This window comes from Dermochelys coriacea, chromosome 3 (genome assembly GCF_009764565.3).
Source record: "Dermochelys coriacea isolate rDerCor1 chromosome 3, rDerCor1.pri.v4, whole genome shotgun sequence".
NCBI lineage: Eukaryota > Metazoa > Chordata > Testudines > Dermochelyidae > Dermochelys > Dermochelys coriacea.
Window position 1 is genome coordinate 82,488,369 of NC_050070.1, and position 23,452 is coordinate 82,511,820.

At 41.2% G+C, this 23,452-nt stretch overlaps 2 protein-coding genes across 6 annotated transcripts in view; one reads left to right on the top strand and one right to left on the bottom strand.

The window, feature by feature from the left end:
- The window catches only part of CRYBG1 (crystallin beta-gamma domain containing 1), a 66,650-nt gene extending 63,211 nt beyond the window's left edge, over positions 1–3,439 (top strand). The window contains exon 22 of the mRNA XM_038394118.2: positions 3,338–3,439. Within this exon, the coding sequence (XP_038250046.1) occupies positions 3,338–3,426 (89 nt within the window). The 3' untranslated portion in view covers positions 3,427–3,439. The remainder of the gene's footprint in view (positions 1–3,337) is intronic.
- RTN4IP1 (reticulon 4 interacting protein 1) overlaps positions 2,581–23,452 on the bottom strand; it is a 42,332-nt gene continuing 21,460 nt past the window's right edge. The window contains exons 9-10 of one of the 5 annotated variants that reach the window (XM_043510753.1): positions 10,961–11,059; positions 2,581–2,793 (exon numbers count right to left, since the gene is read on the bottom strand). In XM_043510753.1, coding sequence (XP_043366688.1) covers positions 2,596–2,793; positions 10,961–11,059 — 297 coding nt within the window. In that variant the 3' untranslated portion in view covers positions 2,581–2,595. Of the gene's footprint in view, positions 2,794–5,812; positions 5,879–6,395; positions 6,432–10,960; positions 11,060–15,763; positions 15,785–23,452 lie in introns of those variants that run through there. The other 4 variants (XM_038394125.2, XM_043510755.1, XM_043510754.1 and 1 more) reach the window with 4 other exon arrangements.

Genomic DNA, 23,452 nt, shown 5'->3' on the forward strand with positions numbered 1-23,452 from the left:
TCCTGAAGAGTCCCGACCCCCAGTTTGAGAACTCCTGTGCTACAGCCAGATGGAGGAATTTTTGTTCCCCACAAGGAAAAGTGTGATGATTAATTACAAGTTTATCAAAGTGTCTAGTTCAGGAAGTGTCTTTATTTAATAACTACACTGTGCAGAATTTTTTCAATCTTAATTGAGCCACTAGACAAAGACAAAAGATATTAGTATACTGGCTCATCTTCAATTAAACATCTTAAAAAGCATGTAATGTGCTTTGAATGAATACTTGAAAACTGCCTAATTGCAGAATACAATAGCTCAGAAAGGGAAAATATAGATCTAGAGAGACAGAGATCTAACCGGCTAGCTCGCATTAGAAAATACAATATCTATCTGTTTGTTCTCATTCTGATTTAAACGGCCAAGCTCAAAAGTAGAAGGGCAGAGATCCTAAACATTTATATGTAAAAAGTTCTAAGATGAAATGTGAGAAGGAATACTCAGCTTTTTAGTTTAACTGCAAGACATAACTGCAACTCTGACAATTGTAAATATTAATAAAATGTAACCTGAGTAATGTAGCCTCCCATGCTTGTTTAAATTGGGAGAAACTGCAGTGGAATTACACTGAATGAGAATTGGTCCCAAGACCACCAAATAAAAGACGACAAAAAATGTATCATGATGTTCTCCTGGAACTCAAGTGAAGTTGGTTGAGGTGCTTGAGCTCACAGTCTCCAGTGGAAAAAAGAAAAGGAGTAATTGTGGCACCTTAGAGACTAACAAATTTATTTGAGCATAAATAAATATTTGAGCTCACGAAAGCTTATGCTCAAATAAATTTGTTAGTCTCTAAGGTGCCACAAGTACTCCTTTTCTTTTTTGTGAATACAGACTAACACGGCTGCTAGTCTCCACTGGCAGGGAGTTCTGGGGTGGGGATCACCTACTCTGGGAATTGCTTCCATGCAGGGTCTGGACAGAGCCAGATTATACTGGCCTGCAAGGCACAGTAAAAAGTCTGTCTCTTTTCTCAGACATTTGACCAAGGAGGTGGTATGTAGACTCTGGAATGTTGTTTATAAGGGGGTCATCTTTCCCTTTCTACCTATGAAAGATGAAGTTACAAGTAATTGTTATATGCAATGTTGTTGTAGCTGTGTCGGTCCCAGATGTTAGAGAGACAATGTGGATGAGGTGTAATATGTTTTCTTGGACCAACTTCTGTTGGTGAGAGAGACAAGCTCACCCACCTTGTCTCCTCCCCAAGTATTTGTTGTTACGCGATGTACATGTGCTTTGTGGAAGGACTTATTTTATATATACTATATCTGAAAAATGAATAGGTTTAGTGTAGCTGGTCCAGGCAATTTAATAAAAACTGTCTCTAGTCCTTCCACACTGCTGGAGCAACATTAAAGCCAAATAATGAACCATCTTTTTTTTACCCCCGAACACATTCTTTAGCAAATAAACTTACTTGTTCAAAATGTGTGATGATGTTGCCATCTTGTGGGTGTACTGAAATAGTGCAGGGCAGTGATATTTGCCCCTAATAACCATACACTTTTATACTTTTAAATATCTGGCTTTCCTTCTATTTCAGGTACTCTCACATACACAGTTACATTCCAGTATGCATAAATTTAAGAATATTTTACCATGATGATTGCTTATGAACTAAGCATTGCTTAGTTAATTCTTCATTATCTCTTAGTTATTTCCAATGGCCAAGATTTTTATTTTTTTTTTTTTTTGGTAGATCGTCCTATGTCTCAACAAAATAACAGCACTAACAGAGCCCTTTCACTGATCTCAACCTTACCACACTTCCCCTCTGCTCAGGTCTCCCTTTGCACTGGCAGTACAAGTCTTATATCTGCTGTACTACCTTTGGCTGGTCACAGGCCATCCACCCTAGCTGGGGTTGGGGGAAATTGCTGCTGCTCCATAAGAAGCTTGTTCTTCTGCTTCTCTAAGAAGGCAACATGCCACAGTGAGCAATGGATGACAGCCCTGTTGCACAGAACTGAGCTACCACAAAGTGATTGCAGAGGAGAGAGGCAGTTCCAGGGCAGAGAGGATACTTTTGTATACCTGCTCTTTGCTCCAGCTCTTTCCACCAGCTTGGGCTTCTCTCCACATTGCGCTGCTGTGGAAAGCATAGGGCCAGGAATATGTGGAGCTTGCTAGGGAGATGGAAATTGACCTGCAATTGCCTGAAGGCATTTGTTTCACTATAAGAATACATCTTTGTGAATAGGAAGAATAGACTTTTCTTGAGTGAACGAACATTTTCTTCATTGGCTATCAGTCCACTCAAACACCCGCTAGTGGCATGGTCTGTGGCATGATATGAATACAGCATGAAGAAATACAGGTTTGGGTGCTGTGTTAGTCACTGACCGATTTCATGTTTCGGCTGAGAAATGTCCTTGCTCTAGAGGCTGAGACTTCCCAGCAGTGGGAGCTCTGGACTGATCATCCATATTCATGACCACCGATGTAATAGACAACTACATCTGTCCATTTACTGACTTCAGGAGAGAGAAAATAATGTCGGGTGTCATTGAAATAGTGCTAATGTAAGGGCATGGTTTGTGTTGCAATTTGTAGTTAGAGTGGGAGAGGTGGAGGTGGGGACATACAATATATGCACCCATATGAACAGTGTTGAATCACTTGAGGATTACCTGTTCCCTCTGGGGCACCTGGGATTGACCACTGGCGGAAGATAGGATACTGAGCTAGATGGACCCTTTGGTCTGACCCAGGATGGCCATTCTTTAATGCGTTATAGTATGAGTGCACCAGCTGAAAGCAAATAGCTGTGGTTATTTATGAATACTGACAACAGAAAGGCTATTGTGGCCTATGCTGAAACTGCTATATGTTCTGTGGGCCAGCAGCATTTCTTTTATACTGAGTTACTGCTTAGCTAGCCTTTGGAGGCCAGTTCATCACTGGATGGCTAGAACATGGGGATTGTGAGCCAGCATTTGATTATTGGAAGGTCAGAGTCCTGATCCGGTCAGCCTCACCTGACATCCTTGTCCTACTCTCTCCTTCACACAACAGCAGGAGCAGGAGGTGCACGAGTCAGGCACCAACTGGGGAGGCAGATAGGCTCACTCTTCTACAGTTCCTTAGGGAGTGAGGAGGCAGTGTAGGAATGGGGGAAGTACAGAAGATGAGACTATACTCCTCTTTTGTACCTCTATTTAAAAGGTGCATGTGATTTACGTGTCTTTGCCATGTATCCTTAGAATGGCTCTGAAACATTTACAACACTGACACAGTCTCTATCCAACAGTTTGTGATTTTTTACATTTCATTTTCTTTTGAAATTTCTTTTTAGGGGGCACACAGTATGATCAAAATCATGTTGTTGTTAATGCGGTCAATGAACAGAAGCCAACCCAGTGTTGGGAAGCATTAGTTCTGTAAATCCAGACAGTTCTGTCCATCTGAGAGAAATTATAACAACACTCTGGACAATCCAACTAATGTGGCCATCTTTGAAGAAGAGAGAATCTCTATCCTGCCTTCACAATAATCGTAAGAACAAGCGACAGGATAGATTCAGCTCTAAACATTAATTCCATAAGTTTGTGTGTTTTACTGGATGTTAGCCCACTACAACTATGTTGACCCATTTTTGTAACTGCTCCCTACTGTTTGTTTTTTATTAATTTTTTAAATGTTAAGGTCCTCCTTCCAAGCAGCAATTTCATGTCAGTGATGAATTGCTAATCCAGACTATATTAAATAAGTGTAATTTTAAATTATTTCTACAGATGTTTTTATAGGAAAAAAGTTTTAACTCTTCTACTGAGAGATAATTAGATAAAACTTATCACAAAAGATTGAAGTGCAACATATACGGGGAGGGAGGTATGCAAAATAGATAGATCTGTGTTGTAGTATATTGGAGTATTCATCTCCTGAAAATTAACATGTAGATAATGCATTAGAACAAAAAAGAACTTCAGTCTACTGAAATTGGTTTAGGAGAATTTTTACCAAAAAATGACTACAAGATATGTGCAGATGTATTTTAGTAAGTTGTCATTTTAAAGCCTGTATTTTAATAAGCAATCTATTTTCTAGTTTTCCTATTAGAAAGACAGAGAATACAAATCTATAGATGTTTGTTATCAAAAGTGTTGGGCAGCAAGAAGGGTGTGTCAGCTATGAAGAATTTGTCCATTTTCTATCTGCTTCTACTTTAAAAGGCTGCCTTACTTTTTACAAAGTAAAAGTATTTACTTCTTTGCTTGGGGCAAATACTTCAAACCTAGAGGTAGCTCCATTAAGTGCAGTCATTACTACTCTCAGAATGTAATTTAAAATGCTTCTCTCTCCTTTATTTTAAAAAAACATCACTAGTCACAGTGGTTCCAAATCTCTCCAGACATTGTCCCAGCTACTGTCTGCCACCAGCCATAGTTAATTATGTTTGAACCCACTATGATCTTCGTATGCTTCAAACATCTTGGGTGAAGTTGAGGAGGGCAAGGTCAATGGTCTTTTGTCCTCTTTAATGTCCCACAATGCTCTGTCTGGTGTCAATGCGCCTTCCCTGTTGGGCAGGACATAACACCTTCTGCTGGAGATCAGCCACTTCACACTAGTTACTGTCTCTCTCCAGTCTGATGATTTACGTCACAGAGGCTGACAATACAACTGCTCAAATAACATCTGTATTCCATATTGTAAGCTATGTCAGACTAATGCAGAGAGCAACTCACAAGTATTCAGTAAAGTCTAAGCACTAAACACATTCTTATAACGCTGTGTGACAGGGTTGGGCCAGATGGCTACAGGAAAGTAATCCTATTGGGATCCGGGAAGTGGGCGGGCGAAGCCAGGATGTCACAGCAACCCTAGTGCAGCAATGCACTGGAGTCTAGGACAAAAGCTCATTATTGAGGTAGGGAAGGAAACTTGGAGACACTCATACCACAATGATAAGTGCCATATAAGAACTTACATACATTACCAGTCAAGCAAGTTTGAAGTTCTATGCATAGTTTAGGATAGGAACCACGCCTTAGCAAAGAGCTTGTTTCAAGAGAGACATGTGAAATAACTTGTAGCAGGTTGTTCTTGTGCATTAATGGTTTACTGTCTCCCTTGGCCCAATGTTAAAATTGTGGTTTTATTTTATGTCACTGGCAGAACAGTGAATGTAAACTCTTGTACCATGCTGCTGTATTTCATTCTTGCCTAGAGCAGTGTTACAAACCACTCCTAGCAGCCTCAGAGGGCACTCATTGGATGTTGACTTGCATAGTAAGTCTATTAGAATGTAACTTTCTTCTTTACTGTTTGTTGCCTCGCAGGATACTGGTGCTTTACTTTTTATCTTTACCTGTGGGAAAGTCAGTGCCTTCAATTTAATTTTAAGTGTGTGGTGGTGTGTTTTCACTTGCGACAGACAACTGCAATAATCAACATTCAAATACATCTTACTCTTTAAAAATTGTATGTTGTAACATGCTTTTATTCTGTAGCTCATGAAAGCTTATGCTCAAATAAATTTGTTAGTCTCTAAGGTGCCACAAGTACTCCTTTTCTTTTTGTGAATACAGACTAACACGGCTGCTACCTTTCTAAAGAGTGTTGCTTCTGGTTCCAAGGTGGTAATTCTGGCAAATTTTTCTGTGCTTTTTTTTATTGTATACACAATATGTTCCATGTACTTCACAAATTTTATTCAGGTAAATCTGATTTAGTGAAACTATCTGCAAAGTTCCCTGTTTCCATGTCTATAGTGAAGCTCCTCTGTACAGGTGCAGTGCTACCAGCTTCTCATGCATTGTGCTTCAAATCTGTTGTGAAGAGATCACCCAGGCTGTTGTCGTCTTCGGTCCTTAATTTTTCTACCATGGATTGCCTACAAGGAATGTAAAAGTGGTGGAGATAGTTGCTGCTTCTGTGCCACAAGAACTACACTAAGATCACTTCTACACAGGGTATTAAGTTCTTGTTTTATCTCTCAAGTACTGTTTGATTTGTTTCAGGTTAAACCAATAATCTGTGCATTGAGTCCTGGATCTACAAAAGGATGTAAGCACTTTAGAACATCAAAGTAACAACACTGAGATCCTTAGACTGAGTAAATCAGCTAGGCTCCCTATACAAAGGAGGAGGAGAAATGAGCGCCTTAGACTGCACTCCACAAAGTCAGCCCAGGAGGCAGGATCAGAGGAGATGCTCATGAGAAGTGTGTGTCGTAAGCCTTTCCTCTTATGCCAGTAGGCACCTAAGTCCAGCCTGCAGGGAGCACCTCTCCCTGTTTAGCAATCCACAAATGGGAACTACTTGCCTGGAGTCAGATGGCTTCGACTCTTAAAAAGTTTCATGCAGGAATTAAGTTAGATGCTTGCCTTGCAAAATTACAGAGGGGGACTTGGTGGTGCCCGCTTTCACACGCTCTGGCCCAATACCTATAAGTGAGAGGGAACTATAGTTATAAAGTAGCAGCCAACCTCCCTCCCTGCGATCACTCCTTCACTGTTCATCCATGGTGGGACAGCTTAAACAGCAGAGACTGAGGAAGCTGCACCTCAGAATATCCATTAGCCCAGTGGTTAAAGCACTGTCCTGCAGGGGCATGGGTGAAAGGTATAATGGGCCAGGGAAGGCCCCTGCTCCTGTCATGTCTTCTTTGCTCCATCCCCACCCCTTGCAGAGATCCCCGCTGCACCGTATCCTTCCTCCTGGGGGATGTGGGAGTGAGGAAGGATGCAGAGAGCCAGAGGCGGGCAGGGGAGTGAGGAGACTTGACTGGGTGCTTGGAGGGGGTGGGGGACTGGCACTGGTGGCAGGGTCAGTGACTCAGCCTGGGGAAGGCCTTGGCCCAGCACGGGGGTGGCAGGCCAGTGGCTCGGCCTGGTGCTGGCTGTGGGGGCAGTAACTTGGCTGGGGGGTTGGCAGCTTGGCCTGCTGTGGCTGGGGCAGGCAGGTCAGAGCTCCTCTGGTCGCAGTGGGGCCCCTCAGGGCTTCTCCTGTTGTGGCTCTGGTAGGGGGAGTCAGGGCCTCAGGTGGAAGGGGGGGCAGCAGGCTAGCCTCCCCAACGCAGGGGTTCACCTGCTGCCCATGTGCAGGGGTGTGGGAGACCCAACTTCAAATCCTTTCTCCCCCTCAGGTGGGGGGAAGAAATTGAACCTGGGTCTCTCCCATCCCAGGTGAGTCACCACTGGGCTAAAGTTATGAGGTAGGTGTTTCCATCATCCCCCTCCTTTTCCAGGTTGAAGGAACTCCCTCTTCAGTGATCCTATTTTGAATGGGACCTGATCCTGTAGGCAGCCAATGAGCACAACTACCCGATCAGACTCTGTGTACACAATATGCAGGCAAATACCTATCTTCCCCTGAGGACAGGGATCACTTGTGGGCTCAGGTTGGAGCCAGGCATCCAAACACCTAGGTGAGGCAGGCAGAAGTTTAGGTGCTGCTAAAGGCTCCTCTGAGTACACTGTGATTTTAAAACAACAAACAAACAAACCTGCAGTACCAAGTCTCAGAGCCTGGGACAGCTGACTGGGGCTTAAGGCTAAACTATTCTAATGTGGATGTGTAGGCCTGAGCTCTGAGAGCTATAGCTGAGCTGCAGGTCTTTTATCACAGTGCAGACATACCCTTATGGTTCACTGGGAGTTTTGTGGACCATTGTGGAGCCTAAAACTGGGACTTAAGTGCCTAAACCCAAGACTTCAATGTTAAGGGGGCAATTAAAGGTGAATTACCATAAAATGGTGAATATGCATATGATAAGCCTCCACTATCAATTAAGAGAAACTTACTGGAATGAAAATTTATGGGTAAGATAATTTTTAAAAATCCCAGGGAGTGGAAACTAAATATTTGTAAAAAGAAAAGGAGTACTTGTGGCACCTTAGAGACTAACAAATTTATTAGAGCATAAGCTTTCGTGAGCTACAGCTCACTTCATCACGAAAGCTTATGCTCTAATAAATTTGTTAGTCTATAAGGTGCCACAAGTACTCTTCTTTTTGCGAATACAGACTAACACGGCTGCTACTCTGAAACCTAAATATTTGTGTTTCTTTGATTTTAACTTCTGGTTAATTAAACCGTGTCTGGCAAATGAGAGGAATAAGGGGCTACTGGGTGCATTATAAATTGATGCAGCAGCAGCAGCATAAGCAAAGGTTTCAAGTAATGTGCAGAACTTGATGCAGAGTCTGAATTAAGTTTAATACCCCCATTTTCCTCAACACCCTAGAGCTGTCAAAGGGTTAAAAAAAATTAAAATCACAGCTTTGATCACTTAAATAGGAATACCATTTATTTAAATATTTTTGGATGTTTTCTACATTTTCAAATATATTGATTTCAATTACAACAAATATAAAGTGTACATTGCTCACTTTATATTTTGATAAATAATAGCATTATCTCCCATAAATGTAAACACAACTTGTTTGTCTGTGTGATTGGCTGAAGAAGTAGGACTGAGTGGATTTGTAGGCTCTAAAGTTTTACATGGTTTTGTTTTTGAAAGTTATGTAAAAAAAGTTACATTTGTAAGTTGCAAAACAAAGGAGTACTTGGGGCACCTTAGAGACTAACAAATTTATTTGAGCATAAGCTTTCGTGAGCTACAGCTCACTTCATCACGAAAGCTTATGCTCAAATAAATTTGTTAGTCTCTAAGGTGTCCTAAGTACTCCTTTTCTTTTTTGTGAATACAGACTAACAGGGCTGCTACTCTGAAATTTGTAAGTTGCATTTTCACAATAAAAAGTGCACTACAGTACTTGTATGAAGTGAAATACTGAAAAATACTATTTCTTTTGGTGTTTTTTAGGGTTGGTGATTAATTGCAGTTAACTCATGCGATTAGTTTTAATCAACTGATATTCTGTTTAACAGTGTGAAGTGTAAAATACTTTTGGATGTTCTTCTACATTTTCAAATACTGATTTCAATTACAACACAATACAAAGTATACAGTGATCACTTGTTTATTAAATATTTGCACTATAAAAATAGTATTTCAATTCACCTCACACTATTGTGAAAGTGCAATTTATAAATGTAGATTGTTACATAATTGCACTCAAACAAAACAATGTAAAACTTTAGCACCTACAAATCCGCTCAGTCCTACTTCTTCAGCCACTTACTCAGACAAACACATTTGTTTACATTGATGGGAGATAATGCTGCCCTCTTATTTACAATGTCACCAGAAAGTGAGAACAGATGTTCACATGGCATTTTTGTAGCTGGCATTGCAAGATATTTGTGCCATTCATATGTCCCTTCATGCTTCAGCCTCCATTCCAGAGGACATGCTTACATGCTGATGATACTCATTAAAAAAAAAAAAAATGCATTAATTAAATGTGACTGAACTCCTTGGAGGAAAATTGTATGTCTCTGGCTCAATGGTTTTACCCACATTCTGCTATATATTGCACGTTATAGCAGTCTTGGATGATGACCCAGCACGTGTTCGTTTTAAAGAAAAGAAAAAAAAAAAAAACACTTACTGCAGATTTAACAAAATGCAAAGAAGGTACTAATGTGAGATTTCTAAAGATAGCTATAGCACTCAACCCAAAGTTTAAGAATCTGAAACTGCTTCAAAAGTCTTAAAAAGAGCAACACTGATGCAGAAACTTCAGAACCCGAACCCAGACCACCAAAGAAGAAAATCAGCCTTCTGCTGGTGGCATCTGACTCACATGATGAAAATGAACATGTGTCCATCTGCACTACTTTGAATCATTATGGAGCAGAACCCATCATTAGCATAGATGCACCTGGAATGGTGGTTGAAGCATGAAGGGGCATATGAATCTTTAGCACATCTGGCACAAATATTTTGCAACGCCAACTACAACAATGCATGTGAACATCTGTTCTCACTTTCAGTTGACATTGTAAACAAGAAGCAGATAGCATTATCTCCTGCAAATGTAAACACACTTGTTTGTCTGTGCGATTGGCTGAACAAGAAGTAGGACTGAGTGGAATTGTAGGCTTTAAAGTTTTACATTGTTTTATTTCTGAATGCAGTTTTTTTTGTACACTGTTGAACTTACAAAGTAGAATTTTCATAAGAGATTACACTACAGTACTTAGGCAAATTAAACTTATTTTACAGTGCAAACATTTAATCAAAATATAGTGATCACTGTACACTGATTTCAATTACAATGTATTTGAAAATTAGAAAACATGCAAAAAAATTTAAATAAATGGCACTTAACAGCACGATTAATTTTTTTTAATTGCTTGACAACCCTAATTATTATTTTATATTGCAGTAGCATTAGACGGTTTTGTGCTAGTTGCTGTGTAAACACATACAAAGACAAGGTCCCTGAAGAGTTTAGTCTGTAGTAATGACTTCTGTTGCTGTTACTATACAGATCAAGAAACTGTAGATTGAAATTCAACACTTGTTTACAACTCAGGACAGCCAATGCTTCCTTTGGGGCAAAGTCGTCATTCACAAGACATTTTGGTACTTATTTAAACTATGCCTACAGCACAAACTGCTCCATGGAACTAAAAATTAATGAGGCTGTCAACTTAGCTACTGCCATCAGAATGATGGGTATTAGTGTCCATATGAAGAATTACAAATCCTCTTCACACATGGCTATAATCTAGACAACCTAAAAAAAGACATCAGCCTTTCCTCTGTTTCATAAATTGAACAAACTACAAAACCGGTGTAGGAAGGACTCAACCAATTTTTTATATTAGGAATTTACATTCAATAACTTGTTTTTAAAAACTAACTTAGTACTTACTACACTTAGATTCATGGCCTATAAAACTTTTAGAAGCATTTTAACCCTAGGATACCATTTTTGAGAGACTTGCAAGGAAATCGTAGATCTGAAGTTGTAGTTTACTATGTCCAAATGCCATTTATCAGCGAGAACAGACTGCAAGCAAAACAGATGGCTAGATGTTATTTTTTATTAATTACATTGATCACTGTTTTCCCTCGTGCATGTCCTCCTTCTAGCCTCAGAAAGGCCTTTGGAACTTCAGAAAAAGAGAAGACTTGCTCAACAACTGGTTGGATCTATGAAACAAAAACGGATAGGATCAGGCTCAATCATTTGTTCCCTGCCAAGTGATATCTAACAGCTTCTCCCCTCCTGCACTTCCAAGTTATATGTAATAACTAACTAAAACACAGTGACAGCTAACCTTGGTCACTAATATAGTTATCTATGGTCCAAGGCTCTGAAAAAGCAGATGGATACACTGATTCTACCTTATGTTTCATACATTAATATTTGGAGGAAGAGAAGTGTTTTACACTTTTCTTCATTGTTGACATTTATTTTGTGTTCAACTCAATACAAACACACCAGGTTCAAAGCTCCACAGGGCCAGATTTTTAAAAGGTATTTAGGCACCTTTGGGGATATTTGAAAGCACCTATGGGCTTAACTCCCACTGGAATCAGTAGGACTTAGGCACCTGGGTGCTTTTGAAATTTTCACTAGGCTCCCACCTTTAAAAATGCCTTAGGAGTACAAGGCCCATACTTGTTCTCATAAGTCACTTCAGGCCAGTTTTTAAAAAGGTATTTATGTACCTAATTCCCATTTAAGCCAGTGGAGTTAGGCATCTAGATACCTTTCAAAATTCCACCCTTTAAATCCGTACCTTTAAAAAATCTATGTATAATTTTACATAGACCAAGATACAACTTGTACCAACAGCTATTTTGACATCTTAATTTTGCAAAATGACAGGTTTCAGAATAGCAGCTGTTAGTCTGTATCCGCAAAAAGAACAGGAGTACTTTGACACCTTAGAGACTGTCAGGATTCCGTCCCCACTCTGAACTCGAGGGTACAGAGGTGGGGACCTGCATGAAAGACCCCCTAAACTTATTCTTACCAACTTAGGTTAAAAACTTCCCCAAGGTACAAACTTTGCCTTGTCCTTGAACAGTATGCTGCCACCATCAAGCATTTTACCAAACTGCAAAGATTCATTTTCAGAAACACAGCCCAGGAAATGAGTGCATAGCACATCTACCAGTGAAGGGGTCCATATATGCACTTCCCAAGCAAGGTTTTGAAAACTGGCCACATTCTCCATCCCTCACTGCCAACAGCTGCACAACTCTCATATAGTAGCTGAAAGTCCTGATGTAGGGTCCTTCACTCATTCCTCTGCACATTTTCAGTTCATATTATTGATATTAAACGCCCTACAGCAGGGGCGGGCAAACTTTTTGGCCTGAGGGCCACATCAGGTTTCGGAAATTGTATGGAGGGCCAGTTAGGGGAGGCTGTGCCAGGCTGTGCCCCTGCCCCCAGCCGCTCCCCCTTGCTTCTCACCCCGACACCCCCTACCCCATCCACCCACCCATCCCCACTCTGTCCCCTGACCACCCCCGGAACCCCTGCCCCATTCAACCCCCCCATTCCCTGCCCTCTGACCGTCCCAACCCCTATCCACACCCCTGTCGCCTGACCACCACCCCGAACTCCCCTGCCCTCTATCCAACCCTCCCTGCCCCCTTACCGCGCAGCACAGAGCACCGGTGGCTGGCAGCACTACAGCCGCGCTGCGCCGCCTAGAGCGTTGTGTGGGTGTAGTATAGTAAATTGCTCTCCATAACTGCTACCATAGCACATTCCTACGCGGAGCAGTTTAATACACTACGCTGACAGCATGGCCCGCTGAGGCTGCAGGGGGAAGGGGGAGAGACGACACACGGACCACAGTGTGGGAGGGACTGGGGACAGGGGCTAGCCTCCCAGGCCAGGAGTTCAGGGGCTGGGCAGGAGGGTCCTGTGGGCCAGATGTGGCCCGCAAGCCATAGTTTGCCCACCTCTGCCCTACAGCAAAGCATAAATCTGCAATAAAGAATTGATTTGTGTGACTGCAAAAAGCCAGGACATTAGTAATCAAAACAACCTATTATGCCACAGTAGTCACCTGATTTCTTACTCAGAAAAGTCAAATCAGCAGTGCCAAGTGGAAAAGCATGCTTGAGTGAGATGTAAGCTCCCACTCACACACAAACAACTTGGAAGAAAGGATCAGAATTTGTATATTTGATTCTCCCCTAAAGCCATTGTGCTAATATCTATTCACCAGCTGCATCAAGTGTGCACACTCTGGAGTGACAAGGTGGGTGAGGTAATATCTTCTGTTAGTGAGAGACAAGCTTTCGAGCTACTTCAGGTCTGGGCTCTGTGTAGCTCGAAAGCTTCTCTCTCTCACCACCAGAAGTTGGTCCAATAGAAGATATTACCTCATCCACCTTGTCTCTCTAATATCCTGGGATTGACACAGCTACAACAACACTGCATACCACACTCTGAAGTGTAAGGGGAGCGACACAATTGGTTTTCTTTGCAGTGGGATGGAGAACTGGCAGAGGGGGCAGTCAGATGCTGCATAGCACTCACTACTACCCAATATTGGAGCAACTCTGGCTGAGTTCAAGACTAATTTGGTTTTGCTATGCTGGTCAATCAGTGCTGCCCTAGTGATCAACGACGTCAGGGACAGGTAGGGTGACCAGATGTCCCAATTTTATAGGGACAGTTCCAATTTTGGGGTCTTTTTCTTTTATAGGCTCCTCCTACCCCTGTCCTGATTTTTCACATTTGCTGTCTGGTCACCCTAGGGACAGGGAGGTAAAGCAATATCATCTTTGGCTATGCTGATGGGGTGGATCAAGCAGCTGCTGTGACTGTTTGCAAGGGAAATGTAACATCAACAGCAGTGGCTGTCCTCCATTGCTTTAGCAGCAGCAGGGTGGGGAAAGGGCAAGGAAAATTCTCTAACTTGTTTGTACACAGCATGGCTTGAGGAACCTGAACTACCTATAAAAGTTATTAAAATAAGATCTATTTGCCGAGCTTCACTTCAGTTTAAAACAAAGAGAGGTAGACTCCTCAGAAACACACAGCGCACAGGACTAAACCACTGATTAGCCCAGGGGGAGTGTGGCCTGTGGCAGGGTGAGGCTATCAGAATAGTAGTCAGGAAAGGTTTGAGCTCAGATACGATCCCCAGGTGGAAGCACAGAAGAGCCATTTACAAGGCAAGGCACAATAAGGATAATTCCAGACACCAAACACTGGTTATATAAAGATTTCAGAACAAAAACAAGACTATTATCCTCTGTAGACCCAACATGCATTTTGAACTACGAGTGATCACTTGTATCAGATTATAACACTATGTCTTAGGTTCTCAATATATCACAAAGTTCACAGCACATTTTAAAAATGGTGTTCTAGGGGATTCAGAGGAATCCCTAGCCCAACTTGATAGAATGCAAAACAATGCCACCAAATGCTCACCGCTCATATGCTCCATTGTTAGAAACCTCTGGTCTGATTTAAACACTGACCCCTAGGCAATGTTCTAGCAACATGAATACTAAATTGATGATCCTGGCAATCTAAAGCATTAAAAAATTTCTCTGGCCTGCTGATTAGCCCATTGTTTGGATAACCCTGAAAGGGCTGACCATATCACAGCACAATGAGTCATTTGGCCTTTACCATAATCAACTGGACACAGATAAAATCTCTTCCTGTGAACAGGCAGGCAGGCTGGGGGGAGCGTCCCTGTTTGCTGAATACACGATAATAAGTGGAGATTAACTGGATAATGCAAACACTGCCTATTTACAGCCACACATCAGCCCCCTGCCAATGGACACTTACTTGTTCAGGGAAACAGGATTAAATACTAAAGGCTGGGGAGAGAAGGGATTACACCCACCACTACAGAACTGTTTATCTGAAAAAACAGATAGAGTTTGAGTATTCTCTTGCTCTCCATTCTTAATAATGCGCAGAACATTATAGATACGGATCTCTGGGCTCTTCAATGAGCTCCTTACATGTTTTAAAAGGAGGAGAAGAGAGAGAGGGGAAACCTCTTTGCTAATGTTAGTTAAGAGTCTGAAATGTATCAAACCCAGCTCTGAACTCAACAGGCTATGACTGAAATGCTGCATTAGGAGTCCACTCAGTAGTAGTAATTTTCAAGCCGGTGGCCAATCTGAATCCTCCCTTGGAGGTCCGTATTTCTCTGGTAAGAGATGCACTGGCCCTTTCAGTTCTGACATGAACAGACGAGCCTAAATCCTGCAGTCCTTACTCAGATAAAACTCCCTAGGAGCTTTGCGCAAGAACTGAAGAATCAGACCCCATAACTCAAAAGCAATGATACTGCACTGGTTCTTTTCTGTGTTTCTACAGCACCCAGCACAATGATCCTGAGTAGGGCCTTTGGACACGAATATAAATGTTTACTAACAATGCACTGCATACAAATATGCACATTTTGGGTTGAAATGAAGAACACACTGTAATTTTGAGACATGAAAGCATGACAGTACCTAGATCAGGGGCACTCATTCTGTGGAAAGGGCCAAATACCATTTGTAATTATGGTTCATGAGCCAAGATATAAATGTAGGACTCAATACTCCCCTCCCTGCATCCACAGTGAATCTCCCCTGAGGTCAATGAGAAGTTTGCACAAAGATCATTGGTTGAATTGGCTTTGATGTTGCAACTAAAAATTTCATTTTTGTTTGGTACTTTATTGTCACTAAGTGGAAAATACGCTCACCTTTAGGAACACCGCTATTTCTGCCTTTTGTTTCTCTTCCTTCCCCATCCTCCTTTCTGTTTCTCTCCCTCTTCCATGCCTTTGTTTCTCTCCTTTCTTATGTCTGCATTTCCTTCCCTGCTGCATCTCTCAAGTCCCACCTTCCATGGCCTTCACTCCCACCCCCTTCTCCATTTCACCACTGAAATGATATGCAATGAAATAGTTAATGTGGACATTAGAAGTGTCATCAATAGGCTCTAGACTTAACATCATAGTGAGACTAAGGGGTGAGAGGAAAATTCACACCTCTTGGTGGCACTGTTTGAAGTTGCTGTCAGACTCAAATACGGCACTTGCATTGATTATTCGGGCCACATATTCAAGGGTAGCTTTGGAACCCAAAGGCTAGAAGCAGGGTTTTTCTTCTTAATGAAATCTTAGAATCTGCATAAAATATGAATATTATGTGCACAAAAGTACATTGAAGAGCTTGACCTCTCTTGCCTTGATCTTAAAGTAACTAGAACTTAAGAAATACCTAATGAAAAATGATCAAATATGAACACACATGCTCTGGTGGCGAAGACCCAGGAATGGGAGGGAGAAGTTCTGGATTCTATTTATTCCAAGCTTTACCAAGGACTTCTTATGAGACCCTAGATAAGTCACAAACCTCTCTTTCTGCCTCAGTTTCTCCATCTGTCAAATGGTAACAATACCTAATTCACAGGGTATCTTTGCATAACATTTGTGTCATACACACTAGCTGCTCTTCTGGTATCTTTTAAAGAATTAAAACAGTCATATTATGTTTCTTAAAACAATATATTGCTCCTGTCTAATTGCAGTTCTGATAGAGTAACACGTGATCAATAAAATTCTGATAGCAAAGTCCAAGTAAAGGAGTACTTGTGGCACCTTAGAGACTAACAAATTTATTAGAGCATAAGCTTTCGTGAGCTACAGCTCACTTCATCGGATGCATTTGGTGGAAAAAACAGAGGAGAGATTTATATACACACACACAGAGAACATGAAACAATGGGTTTATCATACACACTGTAAGGAGAGTGATCACTTAAGATGAGCCATCACCAGCAGCAGGGGGGGGAAGGAGGAAAACCTTTCATGGTGACAAGCAGGTAGGCTAATTCCAGCAGTTAACAAGAATATCAGAGGAACAGTGGGGGGTGGGGTGGGAGGGAGAAATACCATGGGGAAATAGTTTTACTTTGTGTAATGACTCAAAGTCACTCAATCACAGACCTAAGAGTGGCTATCCTTCAACAAAAAAGCTTCAAAAACAGACTCCAACGAGAGACTGCTGAATTGGAATTAATTTGCAAACTGGATACAATTAACTTAGGCTTGAATAGAGACTGGGAATGGATGAGTCATTACACAAAGTAAAACTATTTCCCCATGGTATTTCTCCCTCCCACCCTACCCCCCACTGTTCCTCTGATATTCTTGTTAACTGCTGGAATTAGCCTACCTGCTTGTCACCATGAAAGGTTTTCCTCCTTTCCCCCCCCCTGCTGTTGGTGATGGCTTATCTTAAGTGATCACTCTCCTTACAGTGTGTATGATAAACCCATTGTTTCATGTTCTCTGTGTGTGTGTGTGTATATAAATCTCTCCTCTGTTTTTTCCACCAAATGCATCCGATGAAGTGAGCTGTAGCTCACGAAAGCTTATGCTCTAATAAATTTGTTAGTCTCTAAGGTGCCACAAGTACTCCTTTTCTTTTTGCGAATACAGACTAACACGGCTGCTACTCTGAAACCAAAGTCCAAGTGAATCCAGTTATGTTTGGGGGTTTAAGTGACACACAGGCTGTATTTGATCATAACAGGAGCAGCTGGAGCAGTTTCCAGCACAATGAGGAGGAACAAGAGACTGGAGCCAGCCCAAGAGCATTGTGTTTGCCAGGCCAGGCTCGCCTCAATACAAGTTAGAGTGGCTGGATTCAGCTAATTCACCCCACGTTAAACACAATGGACTATGCAGAGGAAAGCTCTAATTGGTGTAAGGAAAAATGGACAGCTTCTCTTGTAGAACTCTCTAGTCTAGTAGCAGGCAGTGGTAGCTGTTCTATATTGCATCACACACTCTTCAGTGTTACTCACTTGTGCTGTTAGTTTAATCTGACTGGTGTTATAAATCCCACATAAACAAGAAGGGAGGGCTGATGTGCAGCTGCATCTCCTATTTATACTTCCCCTCTACCTGAGTTTGCTTTTTTCAAGCAGAAGAAAATGTCTCCCCTTACTAGAGAACCCTCCCCTCCCCATGGTTTGCACACCCTCAGGGGCAAGGGCTGAGAAAACAAAACATCACACCATATTCAGAAGCTGTTTTGTTCACCACCTTTACCCATTCTACTGTAACTATTTTTAGTAAATCTAGATGTATTCCCCCCCCCCCGAAGACAAGATCCCTGAAAGTCAATGCTGATTAACCACAGAATACACAACTGCATCAGGCTAACCAAGTGAGAGAGCAACACATTTGAGTAAGTGTCTGGTATCTGCTTACAATGTTCCAGGTCTAATCATGATTTATGTGAATCTGAATATTCAAATAAAGCCCAACACCTGTGTAAAGAGTGTACATTTTGAGTTAGCTTAGCCTATGGAAACTGTATTAATGTAAAAAGAAAAGGAGTACTTGTGGCACCTTAGAGACTAACAAATTTATTAGAGCATAAGCTTTCGTGAGCTACAGCTCACTTCATCGGATGCATTAACTTAACTGCAGAGTCTACGTGTGCTCTTATCCAAGTATTGCCTCAAATCCCCCTTCCTTCCACATGCAAAAACCTCTGACCTTAGTTCAGTTAGCTTTGGATGAAGCAACCACTAATCTGGGGATGTAGGCTAAAGCCCAAATCTGGCTTGTAACCCATCCAATTTGCATTGAGGACACAAGTTAAACCACTCAAGTGCCGATAGTCCTCCAATGCCACGCTACAGTTCCCCATGTGTCAAGAAGGACAGACAAGTACACCCACAATTCACTAGGAAAGAATCATAGTGGCTCAGCATATTGCAGCACTGAGAACCATGAGATATGTCCCCAGAAGCCCTAGAACATACACAGATGAGCGCAGCAGTGTGGACAGAGCAACTCAAATGTCACTTTGCAAGTCGGCTGCTCAGAGCCAGCCTAGGCGTGTTCAGATCTGGGTGACAATCACCCTCAGTTAACTCTAAAGTGAAGACAAATCCTGGGAGGCATGGGAACAAAATCATAAGAATTTTGTAAGTTAAAACCTTGGACTGCACACAGAAACTATCAACATCAGTGCAGACTATGGAGCATGGTTATCTGTTCCAAGCAAGGATCCCATTAAATAAATGAACAGAACACATTTGTTACTAGCTGAAGTTTCTAGAGAGTGTTAGGTGTAGACCCTGCAGGGCACATTGCGCCAATCTGGCCATGATGGGACAAAGGCCTGAATCGCTGGTGCGGTCCACATCCAAAAAGATACTGAATTTGTAGAGTTGTTTGGGATCCAAGTTGCTATAGTAGAGAAGACATCTACAGCAATATGTAGCAGGAATGAAGGAGATGTTACCTGCAGATCCCTAATAAGAGGAGTGGGGAGCAAATAAATAAATAGCATGCACAGTGAACACATTCAGTCAGAAGGTTGCAGTTACCTCCACAAATGGTGCAGCAAGGAAACTGGCAAAAGGACAGTGTGGATATCTGAACAGGCAGACAATCTGAGGGGTGTCAGGTTTGATTACAATATTGATCTGTTATTTGCCTCTTCAATTCTAAAGGCTGGCAATAATAATAGGAAATTATATTATATTTTTCATCAGGAGATCTCAAAGCATTTTACCAAGGTGGATAAGTAGCGCTATCCTTATTTTTCAGATGGAGAAACTGAGGCACAAATTGGTTAAGTGATTTGTATAATGTCCCACAGCCAGGAATAGCAATGATGTATCCTGACGCCCTCTCCACATATACAGTTCTCTGTCTTTATAGCACTTGGCACAGTGGGGTCCTGGTCAATGACTAGAGATCCTAGATGTTACAGTAATACCAGTAAATAGGTTAGTAATCGTTATAATAAATCCTTTGAGAGAGAGAGAGAGAGAGAGAGAGAGATTCAGTCATATGAAAATTCATAGGTCCCCGACAGAATGGTTGAAAACTGCAGCTTTAAGATGCAAATCCCCTTCGTTTTCCAAGGATTTTGCCGGAGGGAGCAAGGTGCTGTTTATTTTGGGAATGTCTTTTGAAACAGATGTTTTATTTATTAAACAAACACTATAGATGCAAACTGAGATATGCTTCTGAAGCTTATTCTCAGCACAGAGAGGAATTATTTGAAAAGTTTGGGAAAACTCTGATAATTTTTAATTAATTTAAGGAAATTAAATCACTTTTGTGACACTGATGGCTCAAACTTACTTAGAAATAGCATTCAAACTTGGCATGTGCATAGCCCATCAACATCAGGAAAAGAGACAGATGTTAATAAAGGCATTTGAAAATAATATGCTCCGTGTGCGGTATGCTATTTTCTACTAACTTCAAACTATGCATAGAGGGCCAATACACCAGACACAGACACACAGTTAGAAACAGATGTACATCTGGCTATCTAGAGGCTGAAATATGTAACATCTGTTCAAATCAGCATAGTTATTTGAATGAGTGATCTCCATTATGACTTTAACAACATTCACATAAAAACACTGCATGGCTTCCTGGGGAGAAGGGCATGTGGGGAGAGTGCAGTGTTTTGTTTTAAGATAAACACACCTTACTATTTTCACACTGGGACTAATTTCATACTGGTAATTCACACACATTTTCTTCTTCTATGTTAAATATAACAACACTGAAACAATCAAAGGTACTTGGAATGTAACCCCTCATATTGAAATAACAATAATTATCTTAAACAGTGCTACATTTTCAGCATAGATACCTCTTGCACAAACAAGGGGATATTTAAGTGTCTAAATACCCAGCTGTATGCATAAGGCAGCTTCAGATCATAGTGGTCCCTTTTGTCTATCATTATGGGATCATTAAGATCATTATATAAGACTAATTTCCCAGTATTCTGCACAGTTTTAATATGGGGTTTGTGACCACATGAATTCCTCAATGCTAACTGACAAGAGAGTTGCAGGAATATCTTGATTCTGGTATGTACTTTATGGTTCACGAAAAAATATCATGTGTGTTCTTAAATAAAAGGCAGGTTCACACTAGTCATTAATGTCATCATGAAATATATGTACAAATACTATGTCAATAGTTATCTTTATATATTGAAAATATGGTTTTAAAATCTGCATCAAGGCAGGGGTGAAACAAAGGTTTTCCTCCAAACAGGAGATAAGAAATGTCTCTCTCTCGGCTCATAAATTAAACATTGAACGCTAACAAAATGGAAGCTCATTTACATAAAATGTCAGAATTTAACAGAGAGACATGAAGCCAACAAGGAAGGAGCACATAGGAAAAATAGATCAGAGGTGGTTATCTAAAGACAATACGCTTTAGCAGTGAATCTAGGAGGCAAAAAAGACACCCCATAATCCTCCATCTAGGAAGTAGGCATGAAAACGAGATCACAACCAGCCTTAGCTGAAATGCTGCATAGGACTTTGAGGGTGAGAAACTTCTTTAGATGGGACATTAGCCATTTAAGTTAAGTGTAATCTCCAGAAAGCATGTTATGGTTTTGTTTTGTATGTAACCATTTGTTTTGAATTTTCTTACTGTCACATGACTCTTGAATCTCTGATGATAAACTTATTCTTGGTTGCACTATAGATATATCTATCAATGCTGCGGTATTAAGCAAAGAGCTGATCCGGAGTTGAATCGTACACGCTTGTGTGTGCACTGTTCCCTTGGGGACAGCAGACCTGGTATTTCTGTGAGTGTTCAGTGGATATGGGGCTGATCACTACAGGGGAACTTCAAAGGGACTCAGGGACTTGGGTGCATCTACTGCTAACCTGCAAGGCAAAGTAAGGGTAGGCATTGTCCAGAGGAAAGTGCTTGGGTGGCTAACAGGCTCATGGTGTCCTGGACCCGATTCCCAGTCCAAGCAGGACTCCCTCGCTCAAAAGACAGGGGGAAACATGGTGAGTCACAGTCCTGGGTACCCTGACAACAAAATCAAATTCTATATAGAGAAATATAAATTGCTACACTTAGGGAAGAAAAACCCAATGCACAAATATAGAATGGGAGATAACTGGCTTTGCAGCAGCACTGCTGAGAAAGATCTGAGAGTTGCAGTAGATCACAAGCTCAACATGAGCCAGCAACATGATGCTGCTGCAAAAAAAGCAAATACATTTTGGGTTGCATTAACAGAGACATGGCATGCAAGACACGGGAGGTGATAGTACCATCTATTCGGTTCTGGTTAGGCCTCAGCTGGAGTTGTGTGTCCAATTTTGGCACCAATGTATAGAAAGGACGTAGAGAAACTGGAAAGGATCCGGAGGCAAGCAACAAAGATGATTAAAGGGATGGAAAGCAAGCCATATGAGCAAAGGCTGAAGAAACTGGGTATGTTTAGTTTAGAAAAGAGATTAAAGAGGGGACATGATAGTGGTCTTCATATACTTGAAAGGTTGCCATAAAAAAGATGGAGAAAAGTTGTCCTCTCCTCTGTGGCAAAAGAAAACGAGGCAATGGGTTCAAACTACAACATAGCAGATTTAAATTAAATCTCAGGGGAAAACTTCCTAACTGTAAGAACAGTAGGACCATGGAACAGACTGCCTCAGGAGGTTGTGGAAGCTCCTTCACCGGCAGTTTTCAAAAGGAGGCTGGATAGCCATCTGTCTTGGATGGTTTAGACCAGGGGTTAGCAACCTTTCAGAAGTGGTGTGTCGAGTCTTCATTTATTCACTCTAATTTAAGGTTTCACGAGCCAGTAATACATTTTAACATTTTTAGAAGGTCTCTTACTATAAGTCTATAATATATAACTAAACTATTGTTGTATGTAAAGTAAATAAGGTTTTTAAAATGTTTAAGAAGCTTCATTTAAAATTCAATTAAAATGTAGAGCCCCTCGGACCAGTGGCCAGGATCCGGGAGCATGAGTGCCACTGAAAATCAGCTTGCGTGCCACCTTTGGCACGTGTGCCATAGGTTGCCTATTCCTGGTTTAGACACAACAAATCCTGCATCTTGGCGGGATGCAGGGTGGGGGGGTAGACTAGACCCGGTCTTGTCTAACTCTATGGTTCTATGATATTACATTTTGCAAATTTTGCTTCTTTTATTCTTTGTGGTAAAGTACATTTATTTGAAAACCAAATATTTGTTAACTGAGTGTCTTTTGAGTTTTTCCCCACCCAATGTCACTGCAATATCAAAATTAGGAGTGAAAAGAATTAGGGTACCGTAGAAAATACCCACTCTGTGGGAAATAAGGAGGAGAAGCAGGTGTACTCACTAGAAACAATAAGCCAGCTGTGTGCAAATGGACCTAACAGAAATACAAAAAATCCATATGATGCAAGAGTAAAATTATGCTTTGCAAACCTTCCTATTAAATATCAGCTTTTCTTTAAACCATTAGCCGTTTTTTAAAAAGACACACAGCCCACATTTTAAATGAAGCCTATTGATGACAACAGCAAGTGTAAATCAGGAGGCGGGATTCTCTTCACAGCCCAAAGCTAAAGAACAGCCCTTTCTCTGAAAAGGTCTCCAAATGTTATCCTAGTCACATTTTAGACAATCCCAGAAAAAATCCTTGTAAAAAGCTGAAAGATGATTCAGTAAAATTGAGGAAGAATTAGGACAGGGTTACACAGAAGTGCATTCACCCCTATGAACGATAGGTCCATGAATGGCT